Raw genomic sequence first — 15,648 nt, 5'->3', positions numbered from 1 at the left:
ATACAGCAGCCCAATCCTACTGTATGAGCTCCACTTGTGACCGAAGACATTAATAGGCCACTGTTGGATGGGATCTGGACTCTCACTAATTGTTCTCTATCTTTGATCATGTTCCTGTACCTCCTCTGCACCCTGTCACTCTATGGTGCTACTGCACTGCAATAATTGAATTAGGTGTTTTGCACATAGCATTATATGAAAACCAAAGTTTTCATTATCACACATTTTAGCTGAGTAACTATTTGGGGAAAGAATTCAAGGCATCGGTATGGTCCAGGATGAAGTGGCTTCACAGGGAAACATTTAAACAGTCCCGTTACATGCAAAACTATTCACTTCAACTGACAAACTTTTCCATCTTCACGTCTGGATCTTCAATTTACTATTTCTCTTTTTTCTTCTCTAGGATATTCAATACCGACAACTTCTCCTTCGGCTGCCTGAGTTAGAGGGAGAAAGTTTCCATGCGGCCCCTGTGCCCGCTCTTGGCGGGACAATCCCGCTGTGGACTGAACTGTTTCCGTCTCTCCACCTCTGCTATTAGAGCATTCCCTCCTCCTCCCTTACTTTACTTTCTCCCTTTTTGTACTGTGACACAAACAGCCACTTTCCACTGCCCCAGACCTGAACCTGAATCTCTCTCTCTCTCTCTCTCTCTCTCTCTCTCTCTCTCTCTCTGTCTCTCTCTCTCTCTCTCTTAATATTAGTAATAATTTATATCTGATGACACTCAACACTAACCTTACTTGTCCAACCAAGTATAGGTATAAGATATGTGTGTGCATACCGTCGTGGACATTTATCATATAGTCTTCTTATATTTTATCTCTATAAAGTTGTTTGGCCTTACAGTCACTAACCCTGTGTTTTCTCACAGTTGTCATATGTGTCTGCTAGCATTTGACAGACAGTAGGGCACCACTTTGAACATATTGTCAGGCAATTAGCAGATGTTAACTGTTGTAATTAACATTGTGTGATGTCTCTGCGCCTTTTGTTCCCATTTGGTAGACAGAAATGTGCATTACCTGATCCTGCACATGCAATTCTACTGTATAAATGACTTGTGTTTCTGTATACTCAGCGTCAGATACTTGTTGCCCACCAGCTGCAGGTTATCTGTCCTTTGAGCTGAAAACGATTTGACGATACCACCACACATACCTGTGTGAGAGGCTTTGTGTATGTGCATGTTTGCATGTGTATGCCTGTGTGTCACACATTAAGTACTTTGACCATAAAGGCCAGGCAGTTTACTGGCCAAACCATTAACCAGAATGTGACTTCTGCAAATCTGAAAAATAAAATAATAAAATAATAAAATAATTTTTCACAAAGAGCAATTTTACAAAGTATTGACAGCAGCAGAACTCTGACAGGCTTTTGCCCCAGTCATTTGAAAAGCAATAAAACCACATTAATCGGGTTTGTATTCTTATGGAAACAAGTGAAATTAGATAATGTAGTTAACTTTTATTTTCCATCAAAGAGCCCAACTGTGTGCATTAACAAACAGGCTTGAATCGCATCTATAAATGGCAAAGTTGGAGTGAGACCGGACTTTTGGCTGAAGATTGCATCAGTTCATGTTGCTGGCCCCCTCCACTCCCCTTAGACCCGGCCTTGGTCTGCACTGACTGCTTAACATTGGCACCCTGACGGAGGTAAGGAGCGCAGCTACTGCTACTGCTCCCACAGCAAGCTCCAGGTCTGGGGCCAAGGTAGTATAAGGGTCATAAGAACGTGGAAATCAACCTTACTCACATAACTCACATACAACCACTGTATACAAAAGGTATATAAGTGATGGATAATGTATCGTACACTGAAATAATAACACATTTTTCGGTTAAGCAAAATATCAAGTAGAATATTAAGGCTATTACAAATAGATATACACAAAGGCCCGCTCTACAAAACAGGGTTTCAAAATTAGGTAAAAATGCAAGAGCTCGGCGCCCCAGGAGCCCAGGGGTTTATAGTGCCAACCATTAACCACAACATCGCCACTTCAAATCCAGTCAGGCTTGTTGGGTGGCGTTTTCTTATCTCTCTCTCGTCAATTCTTCGTCACGTTCAGTTGTATTTAGGCCTTTTTTATTATACATTATCTATATAGATCCATTAATAAAAGTTCCATATATTCATTGCCACACAGTGAACCTGGGGCATTCAGGGCCGCTGAGTCGTGGGGCGTTAAGGCAGTTGCTCAATTTACCCAGTTGATAATCCAACCTTGTAGCAAATTCATGGTTTATGAAAGAAAGGCAATATTTTTTTTTTTTTTTTTTTTGCTGATCCAGGGATTTGAACCAGCAACCATTAAGTATTAATCCTCTACTCTAACGTCATGCATAAATGATAACAAAGTATTACTGGAACAGATTTTTACCACTATTACGGTCTGTACTCTCTTTATGTATGAGGATTAATGGATTTTAGAGTTATAGAGTATTCAATACAACTTAATAATTTATTTTATTGAATAATCTAATGTTTTAATGCATTATATGCAGTGGCACATTACAGTAGTTTTGAAAGTATACTCTACGCTGTCAGGTTAACCAGTTCCAGAGCAACACACAAGTAAAAAACTGATGAACGGATGTCAGTGAACTGTTCTTTTTCTTTAGGGAAAAAACTCAACTGAAACACAGTAGGGATGACAGGAAACTGACGGTGTGATAAATATCTGTGCCAACTGGTAGACATTTCAACAACTGCATAATAATCAACTGCCTAACTGCCCTCCAGCACTGTCCACACACACATACACACACTCCGTGGTATCATATGGATGGAAACTTCCCTCCTGGCATAGTGTGGGCTGTCAGTGTGGTCCATTTCCTGCCAGGTCTGAACCGGCTGAGCCAGGGACTCATGTTCCACTCAGGGGTCCTTTAATAAATCTTACCCCCACCGCGGGCACATCATAGTGGCTGTGAGGTCAGACGCTGGGGCAAAGGGTCTGAATGAGAGATGGGACGATGTCTCCCTCTGCTGCTGTCTCATTATATGTGCCCTGAGAAAATACTTATAGCAGTGACATTCCCAAAACCCATTCTTAATAATAAAGTTTACTCTGCTGTTATCTAAGCAAGAGATCAAAGCAGTCGTTCCAAATACAAAATATGTATTATTACTCTTTTTATTTTATTTTAATTTACTTTACTGATTTTCTGATCCACAACTGATAATTGTCAATTGAATATTTTGCATACTAAAAGGGACTCCGATAGTTTCATTATCACAATCTAAATGTCTATTTATGGATATTTACCTCTCCATCAAACTGTAATGAATGTACACAGAATGTGCTCATGTATAAATGTGGGTTTTTTTCATGTGATGAAAGAAAATATTCTTAAATATAGTTTGTGCAAATGTGTAAAATATTTTTTGTTTGTGAGCTTTTCTCAAATAGTAACATTGAGATTACATTGAAATTGCAGAAAGAATATTGAAAATGTGCCAACAGAAAATATCATAAGAGATGAGATCTATGCGTCCACCACACAAATTTGACAAAATGTGGAGGAATTAATGGGTTTATGAAACATTCAGCAAATGTAACTCGCCTTCACTGCAAAATAAACAGTATGGTCTTTAATAACAAAACACATTCTCACTTTATGCAACTAACTGTTTATTGTGTGTACTGTTAAGAATGAAATCCTCTGTATAATTGGTAGCAGATATTAAAAATATTCTGATAAAAACGTAATGCAAAGACTCATGTGCTATAATATAGGATTACTTAACAAATTCCAGTGACGTGACTTGAATCTAAACACGTCTAATTTAGGCTACTTCCAGTGCACCTTGAATTCGTATTTAAATATGCAGGTAGGCCTAAATATTTAGGACTACTTCCATGCTGCAGATTTGAGAAGTTTTCTTCAAGGACATGGACCACTTCCAGTACGCCTACGCTGTGCAAGTGACCCCGGAAGTACATACATGCACGTGTCTCATTTGACAACCTTGAAAAGACTACAAACAACTACCTGACAGTTTATGTATCAAAACTGAAACAGTGATGCCAGTAACAAGACTACTGTAAGTGTCGAGTTTTTATATCCTGATTTCTAGGCGCACATACGCTCCAGCAGGAGATTTAACCTTTGTTAGTCTGGCAGATTGGTAAACTAGCAAACCCAGCTAACGTTAGCATGTCTCCGCCTTTTTCCAGCTGGCCTAAGAGTCTGAATGCAACTTTTGTATTCATTTTACACATATCTGTGTGCTTTAATCTGTTATGTATGTATGGATGTATGTATGTATGTATGTGCTCACTGTGAATCGTAGATTATGTTACGCAACAAGAACATATCCAGCATTAGCCAGCTATGCTAAAAACAAACCTCCGTTAACATGCTGCTCGGCCGCAGTACCTAGGAGGGTTACCATGACACCCAGGTCGTTGTATTGGTCCTTAGAGAAGTACCTCACCCGTGTCTACACTCACGCGCTGCATCGGGACAATAATGTCATTGTAAATCATCCAGTCATGTTTGACTTCAACATTATTTGATTTGATTCCACAGATTGTAAATAAATGTCTGCTTTGATAATATTTTATATTCTTTTGCAATATCTTTGGAGAATGTATAAAATAGTAGCCTACTGCTTAGCAGGCTCGACACAGGGTTAAAGGATAACTCCTGTTTATAATGACTTTTTTTGTAGTTATGACTAACATTTCTTATGGTAATGATAACATTGTACTCATCAAATTAATTGCTTACATCTGGGAACGCTGCAGCATTGCTACAGTGAAGTATGACAGGCGGGCAACTAACAAGTGCAGTTAGACAATCCGACAGGATATAAACAAGCAAATAGTGGACCCCACTTAATCTAAACCACTTCATTTGGGAGAAAAACTGAAAGTATATGTATCTATAGTAATGTTGGTGACTCTATGTTGTAACTGTTTGCAGGCAGGTTTATGTCATTCTCCTCTGGCCAGGAATGGCTCAGCATCTTTGAATTAGTAAACTTTTAGGGACATTGTTTTTCTTTCAGATTGTTCCTTGTTAAACAATTTGTAAGTAAAGTCTGTTATGGTCTGTCTACCAACACATTTTGTGCCATTTTCAAGTGAGCTGTGCACAAAAAGCTCTGCTAAACCAGTACGCTTCCTGCCCAGCATCGAATAGCAGACGGGAAAGGTTTTTGACCAGCTGGTGAACATAGTGGAGCATTTAGCAGCTTAAGAGCCAAATATTTCAATACGTCATTACATACATCACAACAAGGCACAGCGTGTGCTTTGTGTGATTTAATGGTAAACCACAAACAGTGATCACATCCTTTGGGTGCTCATTACACAGCTCGTTTTTGAAACAGATCTTTTTTTCTTTCTTTCTTTCTTTTTTCTCTCCTTTTATCAACTTCGGACAACAATTGGTTTAAGCAAATGAAACAAAAAATGCACCACATGATCCTACATGATTACTCAGTTGCTAGTGTGATTCCAGGAAATACTACAGGATGTCTGGGAATGATACTGTAGATGATAAGAGTCTTCCTCTCTCATCAGATACCCTCTCTACCAGCTGGGAAACCCTCAGCTGAGGATCTTCAGACCCAATTGGTTCCTTACTCTGATGAGGCCGGGAAAAGAGCAGCCTCCAGACACTGTCCAGTTTCGTATCCCAATGGAGTAAGTCTTTGCTTACAAATCTTCCCTGTCGTTGTGCAGGGATGCATTAAAGGAAATACAAAGGCTGAGCAATGAAAAGGATTACTATTAGTAATGGCAATTGGGAGCCGGTTCATGTTTACAAGTGATCTTAGGTTTATTGTTGTTACTGCTTGCCATTAAATTTACTTTTTAAAAAAAGCTTAAAAGTGAGTAATATATTCACTTTTTCATTAACTGATGTTTTTGTTTATAAAAGTGAAACATTCCCACCACATTTTCTCATGATTTAAATGATAAATGATTTTATTATTTTTATATACAAAAGAAAAGCTAAGATAAATGTGGCTAGTGTGTGTGCCCAGAATCTTTTTCAAATTCAAAGATAAAAAGGTGGACACTGATGCCAACTTTCTTTTTTTTTGTTGGGCTTTTCATGCCTTTTATGATAGTGAAGTGCAGATTGTGAAAGGGGGAGGGAGAGAGAGCGAGAAGGGGAACGGCATACAGCAGATGGTTTGCAGATTGTATTAGTCGGTCTGCAATCAGTAGTGCTTTCTACCATTAAAAATGTGTTTGTGACACAAGTGAGGTAACATAATGATGTGCTTGTAGGTAAGTTTACTGTGACTGAAAGTTGTCATTTTGGTATTCTGATGCCAATATTTTGACCGCATGTCTCCAAGATGCACATTTAGTATATTGCTCGTTTGTTATATACTACTACTACTACTACTACTACTACTACTACTACTACTACTACTACTACTACTACTACTGTAATGATATGGAAACAAGTAAGGAGTTATGTGTTGATGTACATGTATAGAAGGGACCATAAATAATGTCATCATTATGCCTAATCTACTTTATTTAAAATGTTTTATTACTTTGCCTTAGAAATTCACTTGAAAATGACCACTATCTGCTTCTAATAACCCCTGTCCTTGATTTATAATGTACAGTTTTTCAGACCAAATTTTGCAGACATTTCTTATTATTTCTTCTCATTTCTATTTATAATGTCCATTGTTATTAATTATTACCTATTACACATGTCATATCTGATGTGATACATCTGATCTAATGCAATGTTATGTTCATAGACCGTTCCATTTGTATTATCCTTTCTCCAGTCTCCATAGAACCATACAATAACTACTACAGTACATCTGTTCCTCTGAAACAGCTACTGCTCATTATCATAGCTACTTATAGTTTGAAGCTTATGAATTGTTTCAAAGGTGAATTTGTAGACCTGCATCAGTTCAAATGCTAACGGCTTACTTACACATATTTGTCGTCTTAGCAGTCGTCTTCTTAAAGTTCAGGCTTCTCGGCATCAGAGCAGCATTGTACAGCTGGTATTGATTCAGCACCACATGTTTTCAGCAGGCTGGATGATAATTATCACAGGGACCCGAACCTGGATTCTTGAGGATGAAGTGGCTCCACCAACCCTTAAAGCAAAATTTATAGTGCTTCTTAAGCATAAACTTATAACAAGCTTACGCCGTGCATGGGCTGTAAATTTTACTATTATGAGACTACAAAATCAGTTATTTTATTTGGCATCAAAGTTATTTTTTGATAAAAGTCATTACTCTTGTTGGGGTATAGTAGTAGTTAAGTGACATTCAGAACTATTATATAATGGACATATGTTTTGCGTTTTAGGCTGCAGTCATTTGTTTTTAATGGCACTGTAGCGGTCTTGGACCAGTGTTGTGCAGTTATATAGAGTTGGGCTTCATGGCCACCAGGTGGCATAACAGCCTTAAGAACAGAAATCTGTTCCTCAGTCCCCAACAGTATAGACAGCTCTTACCATCCTATGGCTGTCTTCAATGAGCTTGCAAGGATGACTTGCAAAAGCATTACATGGGCGGTAGGGTGTGAGGTAAGGTCAAAGTGCTTTTATTTGGCTTTACAGTGGAGGTCTGGGCCGTGTTGTAGACAGCTATACATCAAACAAAGAGGAACCACTAATAATATCTACACAGAATGAAAGCAAAATGTTCATGTTCTTCAAAATTCATGTCCAATGAATACCACTTTATGTAATACCACTTTACAGTCCCTTAATTTTGCACATGAATGCTCTTTTTCTATATATACTGTGTGTGTGTGTATATATATATATATATATATATATATGTATGTGTGTGTGTATATATATGTATAATATATATATAATATATAATATATATATAATTTCTATCTTGAACCAGCCTGGCTATTCTCTTCTGACCTCTTCCATCAAGAAAGCATTGATAACTGCTACTCACTGGATATTTTGTCATTGTTGGACAATTTTCTGTTAACTCTAGAGATGGTTCTGCGTTTATATCCCGGTAGATCAGTTTTTGAAATACTCAAACCACCCTGTCTATCTATCTTGAGCATGTCTACATGCATACATGCTTTGAGTTGCTGCCACATGATTGGCAGATTAGATATTTGCTTTAGATAGATTGCTACAGTTATTGTTTAATGACGTCAGGGCCGTCTCGTCTTAGTCATGGAGACAGAGTTCTAGTACGAACATATTTAGTCATATTTTTCGTTAACAAAATGAACACTGATTTGGACATCACGTATTCTGTCATAAAACGCAACAGGAGGTCCTTACTAGTAAGCACTTAGTAGTGATGAGCTGATTTTGACTACCTTCATGAGACAAGGTCACTGAGATTAGCAGTGCTCCTCAGGCTATGTGAGGGCCAGAGCCCACACTGGGGAGAAAAATTGAAGTTTGAGGCAGATCATCTATGTGTCTCTGGTGGGGTTTAGACCATAATCTGTTCATCCAGGTGCCTGGCCTCCCACTCTGATTCTTGCCTCTTCTCTGCCAAACTCCTAGGGTGCTTATGTAATTGTGTGTGTGTGTCTGTGTGCGCGCTTGTCAGTGTGGGTTAGTCAGTTTTGGAAAATGGTGTGTGTCTTTGTGTATATATGCACAAAAGTGGGTAAGTGCAGGGTGCGTGTGTGTTTATAAGGGTGTGTAAGGGTTTTTTCCTTGCAGTCTTTGATGCCTGGGAGAGGTGCATGGCTGATTGATATGCTGCTGGGGCCTCAGTGTGTGCTTGCAACACTGTTATTTTTTACTTTTCATACACACAATGTAGTAAATGGACACACATGGAGAGACAATGACACAAACCAAATATCACTCCCACTCCTGGCTTCAGTTCAATTGATGAGTCGGAGTCATTATTGCAGTGAAAGCTGTTGTAGTTATGACTCTCGAGGGTAGGCAGTGTTGGCCTTTGGTAAGTAGTAGTGGCGAGCAGCCATTAATGAGAAGTGGTAATGTTGGCGTTCTCAGGGCAATAACACAAGGTGACCTTTATCTCGGTGACACCTGGGAGCTCGATATCTATGTACCGGTAGTTTTCTTGCTTGTTTGCTTGCTATCATCTGCGCATGTCTTTCTCTGTCCCACCCTGGGCTCTGCTGTTTATTGTGCTTTTCTTAAACCCTTTGCAACACATCCAAAACCAATCCCTCTTTGGCACTTTTTGTTTGAGACACCTGGACTGTGTTCTCTCATAATTCTCTCTCTACCTGCTGGAGGCACATATTTGTTTGTCTTTTTGATTGTTCTCAAACCTTTTGTGCTATGTTAGTATTTCCTCTCCGCTCTAGAAGGAACATCATCAAATTTCTGGGTTTACACACACACCTCTTGTGCCTCACCTGGCATGGCTAGAGGCCAGTGCTGAGCGCACACACACACACACACACACACACACACACACACACACACACACACACACACACACACACACACACACACACACACACACACACACACACACACACAGAAAGAACGTTGTGTTCAGTCTACTACTCAGCCACATTTCATGCTACTATGCTGTCTAATGACTATGAAACCAGATCATGCTGAGGTTTCTAACTATAATCAGACACGAGCTACACAGCACCTCACATTGTCTCTCTACTCTGACTAATGTTCAGTACTTGTTGGAGCCAACAATGTTATGATCGCCATGATAATCACAAGTTTCTGTTTGCCCGTTCCACTTCAAAAAACGCATGACTCAAGTTGGAAAGTGGGTTATTTTTCACACTAGTTAACCCCCCTTTATGTCATAGGAAGTCATTTAGCGAGCCAGTAGAGGAGTGTAACTAACTGTCAAGTCTTTACTGACCCGTCTCTGTAAGGAGTTTAGTGACTCCTGATGACCTGTTCTTTGATCTATTTCTGTTCTATTGTCAGACCAAAACCCGAACAATAAATCTAATCCTTCACACGCTGCTCTCATACTCTCAACTTCTCTTCTCTCCCTAAGTCTCAGGTTCCTCAATGGCTTTCCCTCTAAACAAAGTCTGCTATTATGATCTTGATACTTAGTGTTGAGCAACTTCTGTGCATGTATTGTCTCTGTAGATGGGAGGGTTAAAGTAGTGAGTGTGCATATCTCGACCCAAACCTGACAATGGGGCAGGCTGACAATGAGGAGCGGCTTTCTTGTGCTTTTCATCTGCACAGAAAACAGCTCTCTTGTTTCTGTGTGTGTGTGTGTGTGTGTGTGTGTGTGTGTGTGTGTGTGTGTGTGTGTGTGTGTGTGTGTGTGTGTGTGTGTGTGTGTGTGTGTGTGTGTGTGTGTGTGTGTGTGTGTGTGTGTGTGTGAGAGAGATCACACAACATTAACATGGCAGAGGGACAATTCGTCATCAGCCAGTGATGTTAAAGGTTTACCCATGTAAGCTGTTCCTCTTTGCTAATGCATTCTTCCTGTTTGGCATGTATGCCATCATTATATTTTTTACTTAAACAATTACCTCATTTTGTTGTATTAGCTAATACAAGGGCAGTTCAAACAGAAAATTCAGCACGTCAGCAAATTATAAAAACAACACCTGTGTCAGCCTTAAAGGGACAGGAGTCGGGTTGTATGAGATACTTTTCCATAGTCGGTGTATTATCCACAGTAGATGGTGGTTGGCACGCCCTAAATTTGGAGAAACAGACAGGAGTACGGGCACGGGAATAAAGCAATGTACTGCTATGGAGGGGGGCAGCAACCAAATGTACTTTAGCCACCTAAAAAAAATCAATATCAGTTTGTGTACACTGTAGAAGGCAATTAAAATGTGAACATTTGACAAAGTGTGTTTTTATTTCTGTAAAAAAAATAAAAAGCCAAACGACAGTGGGGGTAGTGGGCAATTAATGTATACCCGAACACCATGTAACTCTGACTACTTTGACCAGCCTAAGAAGTACCCCATTCAACCCCACTTCAAAATATCTGAACTATTCCTTTAATAGAGTTTTGACAGTCACCATTTTTAAAATAAATGTTTTTTCGGGGCAACGAAAGGCTACTTGCATACAGGAAAAAGAGGCCATATAGTTGATGACGTGTTGAAGGATTGAGGTTCCTCCAAACTGCAGTAAGCGCCTGTCGCCTGCATCTCTGCATCACCTCTATGTGTGGCTGCATCCTCTTCTTTTCCATTCCCTTGTAATACTTAAAGTTGATCTGCCAACCAAAAAGGCCCCATAAAAAGACCAAATGTAGATGCAGCCCAGTTTCTATCAAACAAGGAACCACATTAAAAGCTTTCCAGTGGTTTGCCAAGTCAAGTTGCTAAAACAAGCAACCTTTCCAAGGAGGATTCATGGTAGCCACAAGAAGCATGATGGTCACTGAATCATCCCTATGCAAAGTAATGTTCATCCAAAAACAAGAATGACATGACAACAGCAACACCCCCATTCTTTGGATCAAATGTTTTTATAGCACTACTAATTTACAAGGACTGTGGCACGGCATTCAGTTTATACAGTAGAGTACACACACCATTTTTTAAACATGACTCACCATGATGACCACTAATCCTACCCAAAGATGAAACTGAACTACCAGATTAACATAGTTTTTCACATAACATTTATTCAGTTACCCACGTTCCCACCACTAAACCAACTGTTTGTTGTTAACCTGATAAAAGGGTCTATTGGTATGTCTTCCCATACTAAATTATAGGTAATTATGGCAGCAATACGAGTACAGCAATAGTGCTAACGTGTTTCTACATACATATTTGAATACGTATAATAATATATATATACGTACGGATAATGTGCACTGGTGAAGAATTTGATATAGCCATAGTTGAGTTTACTAAAGTATTTCGCAATTACGCTGTCTTAAAATGGGACAATGACTGACCTCTTCATATTTTTTACATTAATTTACTATCCAGTTTTGTACCTATTAAAAAAATAAATAAAGGTTTAGTCTCATGTTCAGTAGTAACTTCTATATAGAGTCTGTTTTGAGACTTTGCAATACCTTGTTGCTGATTTATTTTCTTATACGATTTTCTGGCTTCTTCACCTTTTATTTGATAGTTCACCATTAAAAATACACGAGAAACGTGGAGAGAGAGGGGAATGACATGCAACAAATGTACTCGGGTACTCAGGTTTCATGGTACGTCCTAGACCACTAGGACATCCCAATTTCTTTTTTTCTTTAACATCAGTTACAAAAAAAGGTTTTCATCCTCTACAAATAATATTTAGCCATAATAATCATAATCTGTTAAACCTTAGTGTTTTAGTCAATCTTGTGTATTATTTCTGGGTGAAGATCATTGTGAGTGGATGGCTGTATAGGACATCCTTTATTTACAATATAAAGGTGTGCAGGTGAACCCTTTCACCTGGCAGATGTTCTTTTAGCACCAGCACATTAATAGAAAAGTAGCATGCAGTAGTCACTGAGCTGTCAGGATGAGGATTCACTATCCTTATTGTCAAAGACTGTCAAAGCTGCCTCTGTCCTGTCTTGCACTACACCAAATGTGCCCTTTCACCTACTTTTCTCTTATGCTTTTGGGGCACAGGTGTAAATGGTTGCCTTAAACTACTGTAACTGATACTCACAATCTCCTGGGCTTAGTGTGAGTTAGCCCATATTTGAGAATAGGAAATATCCAGGAGCATGAGGATTCATTGCTGAGGAAGGATTACATTTAGGAGAAGCTAAAAGCGGTGTGCGGGTTAATCTGCAAATTGACAAATCTGCTGTATCGTCACACAAAGGCATCAATTTGACCGTTTCTTCATCCATGCTTGCATCCCTTCAGAGACCTGTTTCTTTTAGCACTACTTGATATCAGATTGTAGGTCTTATATCTCCCCTCTACATGTCCTTTCTAACAATGTAGAACATTATAACTTTTTGAATTGTTTTCTGACAATGATGCCAGTGTGCCTGTTTTAAACCTACTCGGCAACAACGGACCATAATTGAGCCTAATCCGTCGCCTGCGTCATTTGAAGCCTTTCTAAGTTTTGTGTTCGGAGTTCTTTCATCATCTTGGGCGAGGAATCTTTGTAGCATGCATGTTTGCGTATAAATATATACCAGTTGCTGAGGAACGATGCCTTTAGCCCTGGCAGTTGCTGGAGGCAGGTTTTTCATTCTTCATGTGAGGCAGAGGTGTTAAAGGTTAGTGGGATGACGATCAGATGCTGCCAGCATCACTATTGAAGACACCACGCCCTTTGTCTAAGTTTAGCCTTGTTTATGTACACGCTTAACTTGACATTTTCTCCTCAGATTTCAGCCCAAGGCTTTATCTCAGATTGGATTCCAGTTTTTGCTGAAATGATCATTTGTCATGTATTGACTCAGGTCAGAGAAAAACAGCTATCTAATGTAACCCTTGCAAATCTAGTGTTTAGTAATGTTCTGCATGAAAAGAAAATAAGAAATGACCAAAATCTTCATTCACGTTAGAGGAGAAAAGAAAAAAGAAGAGACGAGAAAAGAAAAAGGTAGGATGTGGTTGACTGAATATGATAAAATCTAACAAGAACATTTGCCACAGGACTTAGACTTGGACAAAAAAGTAAAGAAATAGCTGACAAAATGAACACTAGTGCAGAGTATCAGACATGGTTTCATATATGCTATTTCTCCGTTTGCAGTGACTGGATAATGTGAGTGGTGAAAGCAGTAGGATTTAGATTCCCCATTAATCAGGATCAGTGTTTCGTCTGCTAAATGATCCAGAGGAGACCTCGCAGTCCCCAAGCCACTTTTCTCTCTTCCAGTTCCCCGCCCTTGCTTTCTAGGAAAACCCGTCTCTCAGCGCTATCACTCTCTCTTTCTTCCTCTCTTGATCTCAAGTACCCCCGGTCAGTCCGCTCTGCTTCACTGCCCTCCAGAACACACACTGTGAGATGGGGGTTATGGGGGAAGGCGGATGCAAATGGAGCAGAAAGGCGCATCTGAATGCCACATCAGAAACCTATTTCTCTCCTCTCGACTGGGTAAAGGGAGACAAATAGGCCTAAAGGGGCCTTAATACGTTTGTTTACATCTTTCTTCTCACAATGATGCAGAAACTCCTCCACCCTAACGCCCCCAGTGATCCTGGACAAGTACTAGGTCTGAGAAGGATAGCTCAGTGAGTGCTTATTTCTTTTCTCGTCTCTCAAAAGGAGCTGCCCAATGTTGGTGTTTGGTAGAAAACACTACCTACTCGAGAGTAACCACATCAAACCATCCTGCTTCTGTAATGGTGGAATCAAATGTGGAAATAGTTACTCAATTATCGTAAATGTAAGCTTACCTCTCTTGATAAATACAACTGAGCATGTTGAATGGAAGTGGTCTAGGTCAACTTTAGTGCCAAAATAGAGCGTATTATAGAGGAGAAGGCAATTGTTTGTACAGCATGGAAACATATATTACATCATTCTAAGGTACAAAGAGTCTTTGTCTTCACAGATGGGATTTTCTCATGCAAATGTTTGCTTCACCTAATATTGCTGAAGCTCAAGGTATTGTGCTGTTTCCTCTATTAAAAGAAGGGGGTAATATTACATTATCCTGTGCTATCAAAGAAAAATATGAGGTGATAGAAGACGCCATATCCGAGGCACTCATGTCAGACCGCAGTGTCGCTATTAAGCACTTTATCAGACGCATTTGGGAAGTGCTCTCTACCAGGCTAATCTAATTGGCTAGATTGATTAGCAGTTAAAAGCCTTTCTTCCTCTTGTCGGAGCAATCCTTTCCAAATGCTGCCCAGTCGTCTAGCTTTAGCTGGACTGGCCCACCGGATCAGTTGGTGCCAGGCTCACTTCCTGTGTAGGATTTCACCGGGCGCGATCAATACATGCAGACAGCTAATTGGATGAACACTGACACTCACATTTCTCTTCTCTCCACTTTATGGTCCAGCTGAATATGGGTTTAGAGGGGAGTGTTCTGTCAGTTACAGTAGATAATATAACCACAGAGTTTATGGGAATGCAGTGTGGAAATAGGCTGTATCATTTCTATGTCTGTTTCAATTAAGTGAATGTGGTGTTATATGATGGACAGTGATCGCATGCAACCCTGCAAGTGCAACCTCAGACATCTTCCCTCCGTCCCTTACCGTCTGACACACTAAAATTAGTCCTTACCCCATGCGAACACTGATGCTGGATGCCTTGTTTAACACCCTGTTCTTCTCTCCCTCCTTCTCCCTCCCTATGTGTGTGTGTTTTTCTCTTTCCGGTCTGTTCTGGACATGCCTGGACAGAATGACCAAGTATGACATTAAGAACTACCTGGAGAAGATCTATAACGTCCCTGTAGGAGCAGTCCGCACCAGGATACAGTTTGGTGAGTGTCTTTACTGCTTTGCACAAGCACATACAGAGAGCTATTACACTTACACAACTTGGAGTGGTTGACACTATCTCCATGAAATATTTATAGTTCCCATTTCTGACTGTTTGTTTCAGATCAAGTCCACAACTTCTAGCTTGCATGACATTTTTAGGTAGATAAGAGATTCATTAGTGAGAGTTACCCAAGCACTTTCCAGATACTTGTAGACGGTCCTAAATTAACATGTAGTATTGTTATCATACTCTCTGAGTACTACATGTTGAGACACACACAGCAACTGTAAAGATATGTTAATTCTGTTCAATTCAACCCAATTGCATTCACCCC

The 15,648-nt window shown here is 39.7% G+C and overlaps 1 protein-coding gene across 1 annotated transcript in view; it reads left to right on the top strand.

The window, feature by feature from the left end:
• The first annotated feature begins 3,907 nt into the window (after positions 1 to 3,907).
• The window catches only part of mrpl23 (mitochondrial ribosomal protein L23), a 32,753-nt gene continuing 21,012 nt past the window's right edge, over positions 3,908 to 15,648 (top strand). Inside the window, exons 1-3 of the mRNA XM_029434828.1 lie at positions 3,908 to 4,059; positions 5,546 to 5,668; positions 15,230 to 15,312. Of these exons, the coding sequence (XP_029290688.1) occupies positions 4,040 to 4,059; positions 5,546 to 5,668; positions 15,230 to 15,312 (226 nt within the window). The 5' untranslated portion in view covers positions 3,908 to 4,039. The remainder of the gene's footprint in view (positions 4,060 to 5,545; positions 5,669 to 15,229; positions 15,313 to 15,648) is intronic.

The sequence above is a fragment of the Cottoperca gobio genome, chromosome 6 (assembly GCF_900634415.1).
Source record: "Cottoperca gobio chromosome 6, fCotGob3.1, whole genome shotgun sequence".
Taxonomy (NCBI): Eukaryota; Metazoa; Chordata; class Actinopteri; order Perciformes; family Bovichtidae; genus Cottoperca; species Cottoperca gobio.
This window is presented reverse-complemented; position numbering and strand designations above follow the sequence as displayed.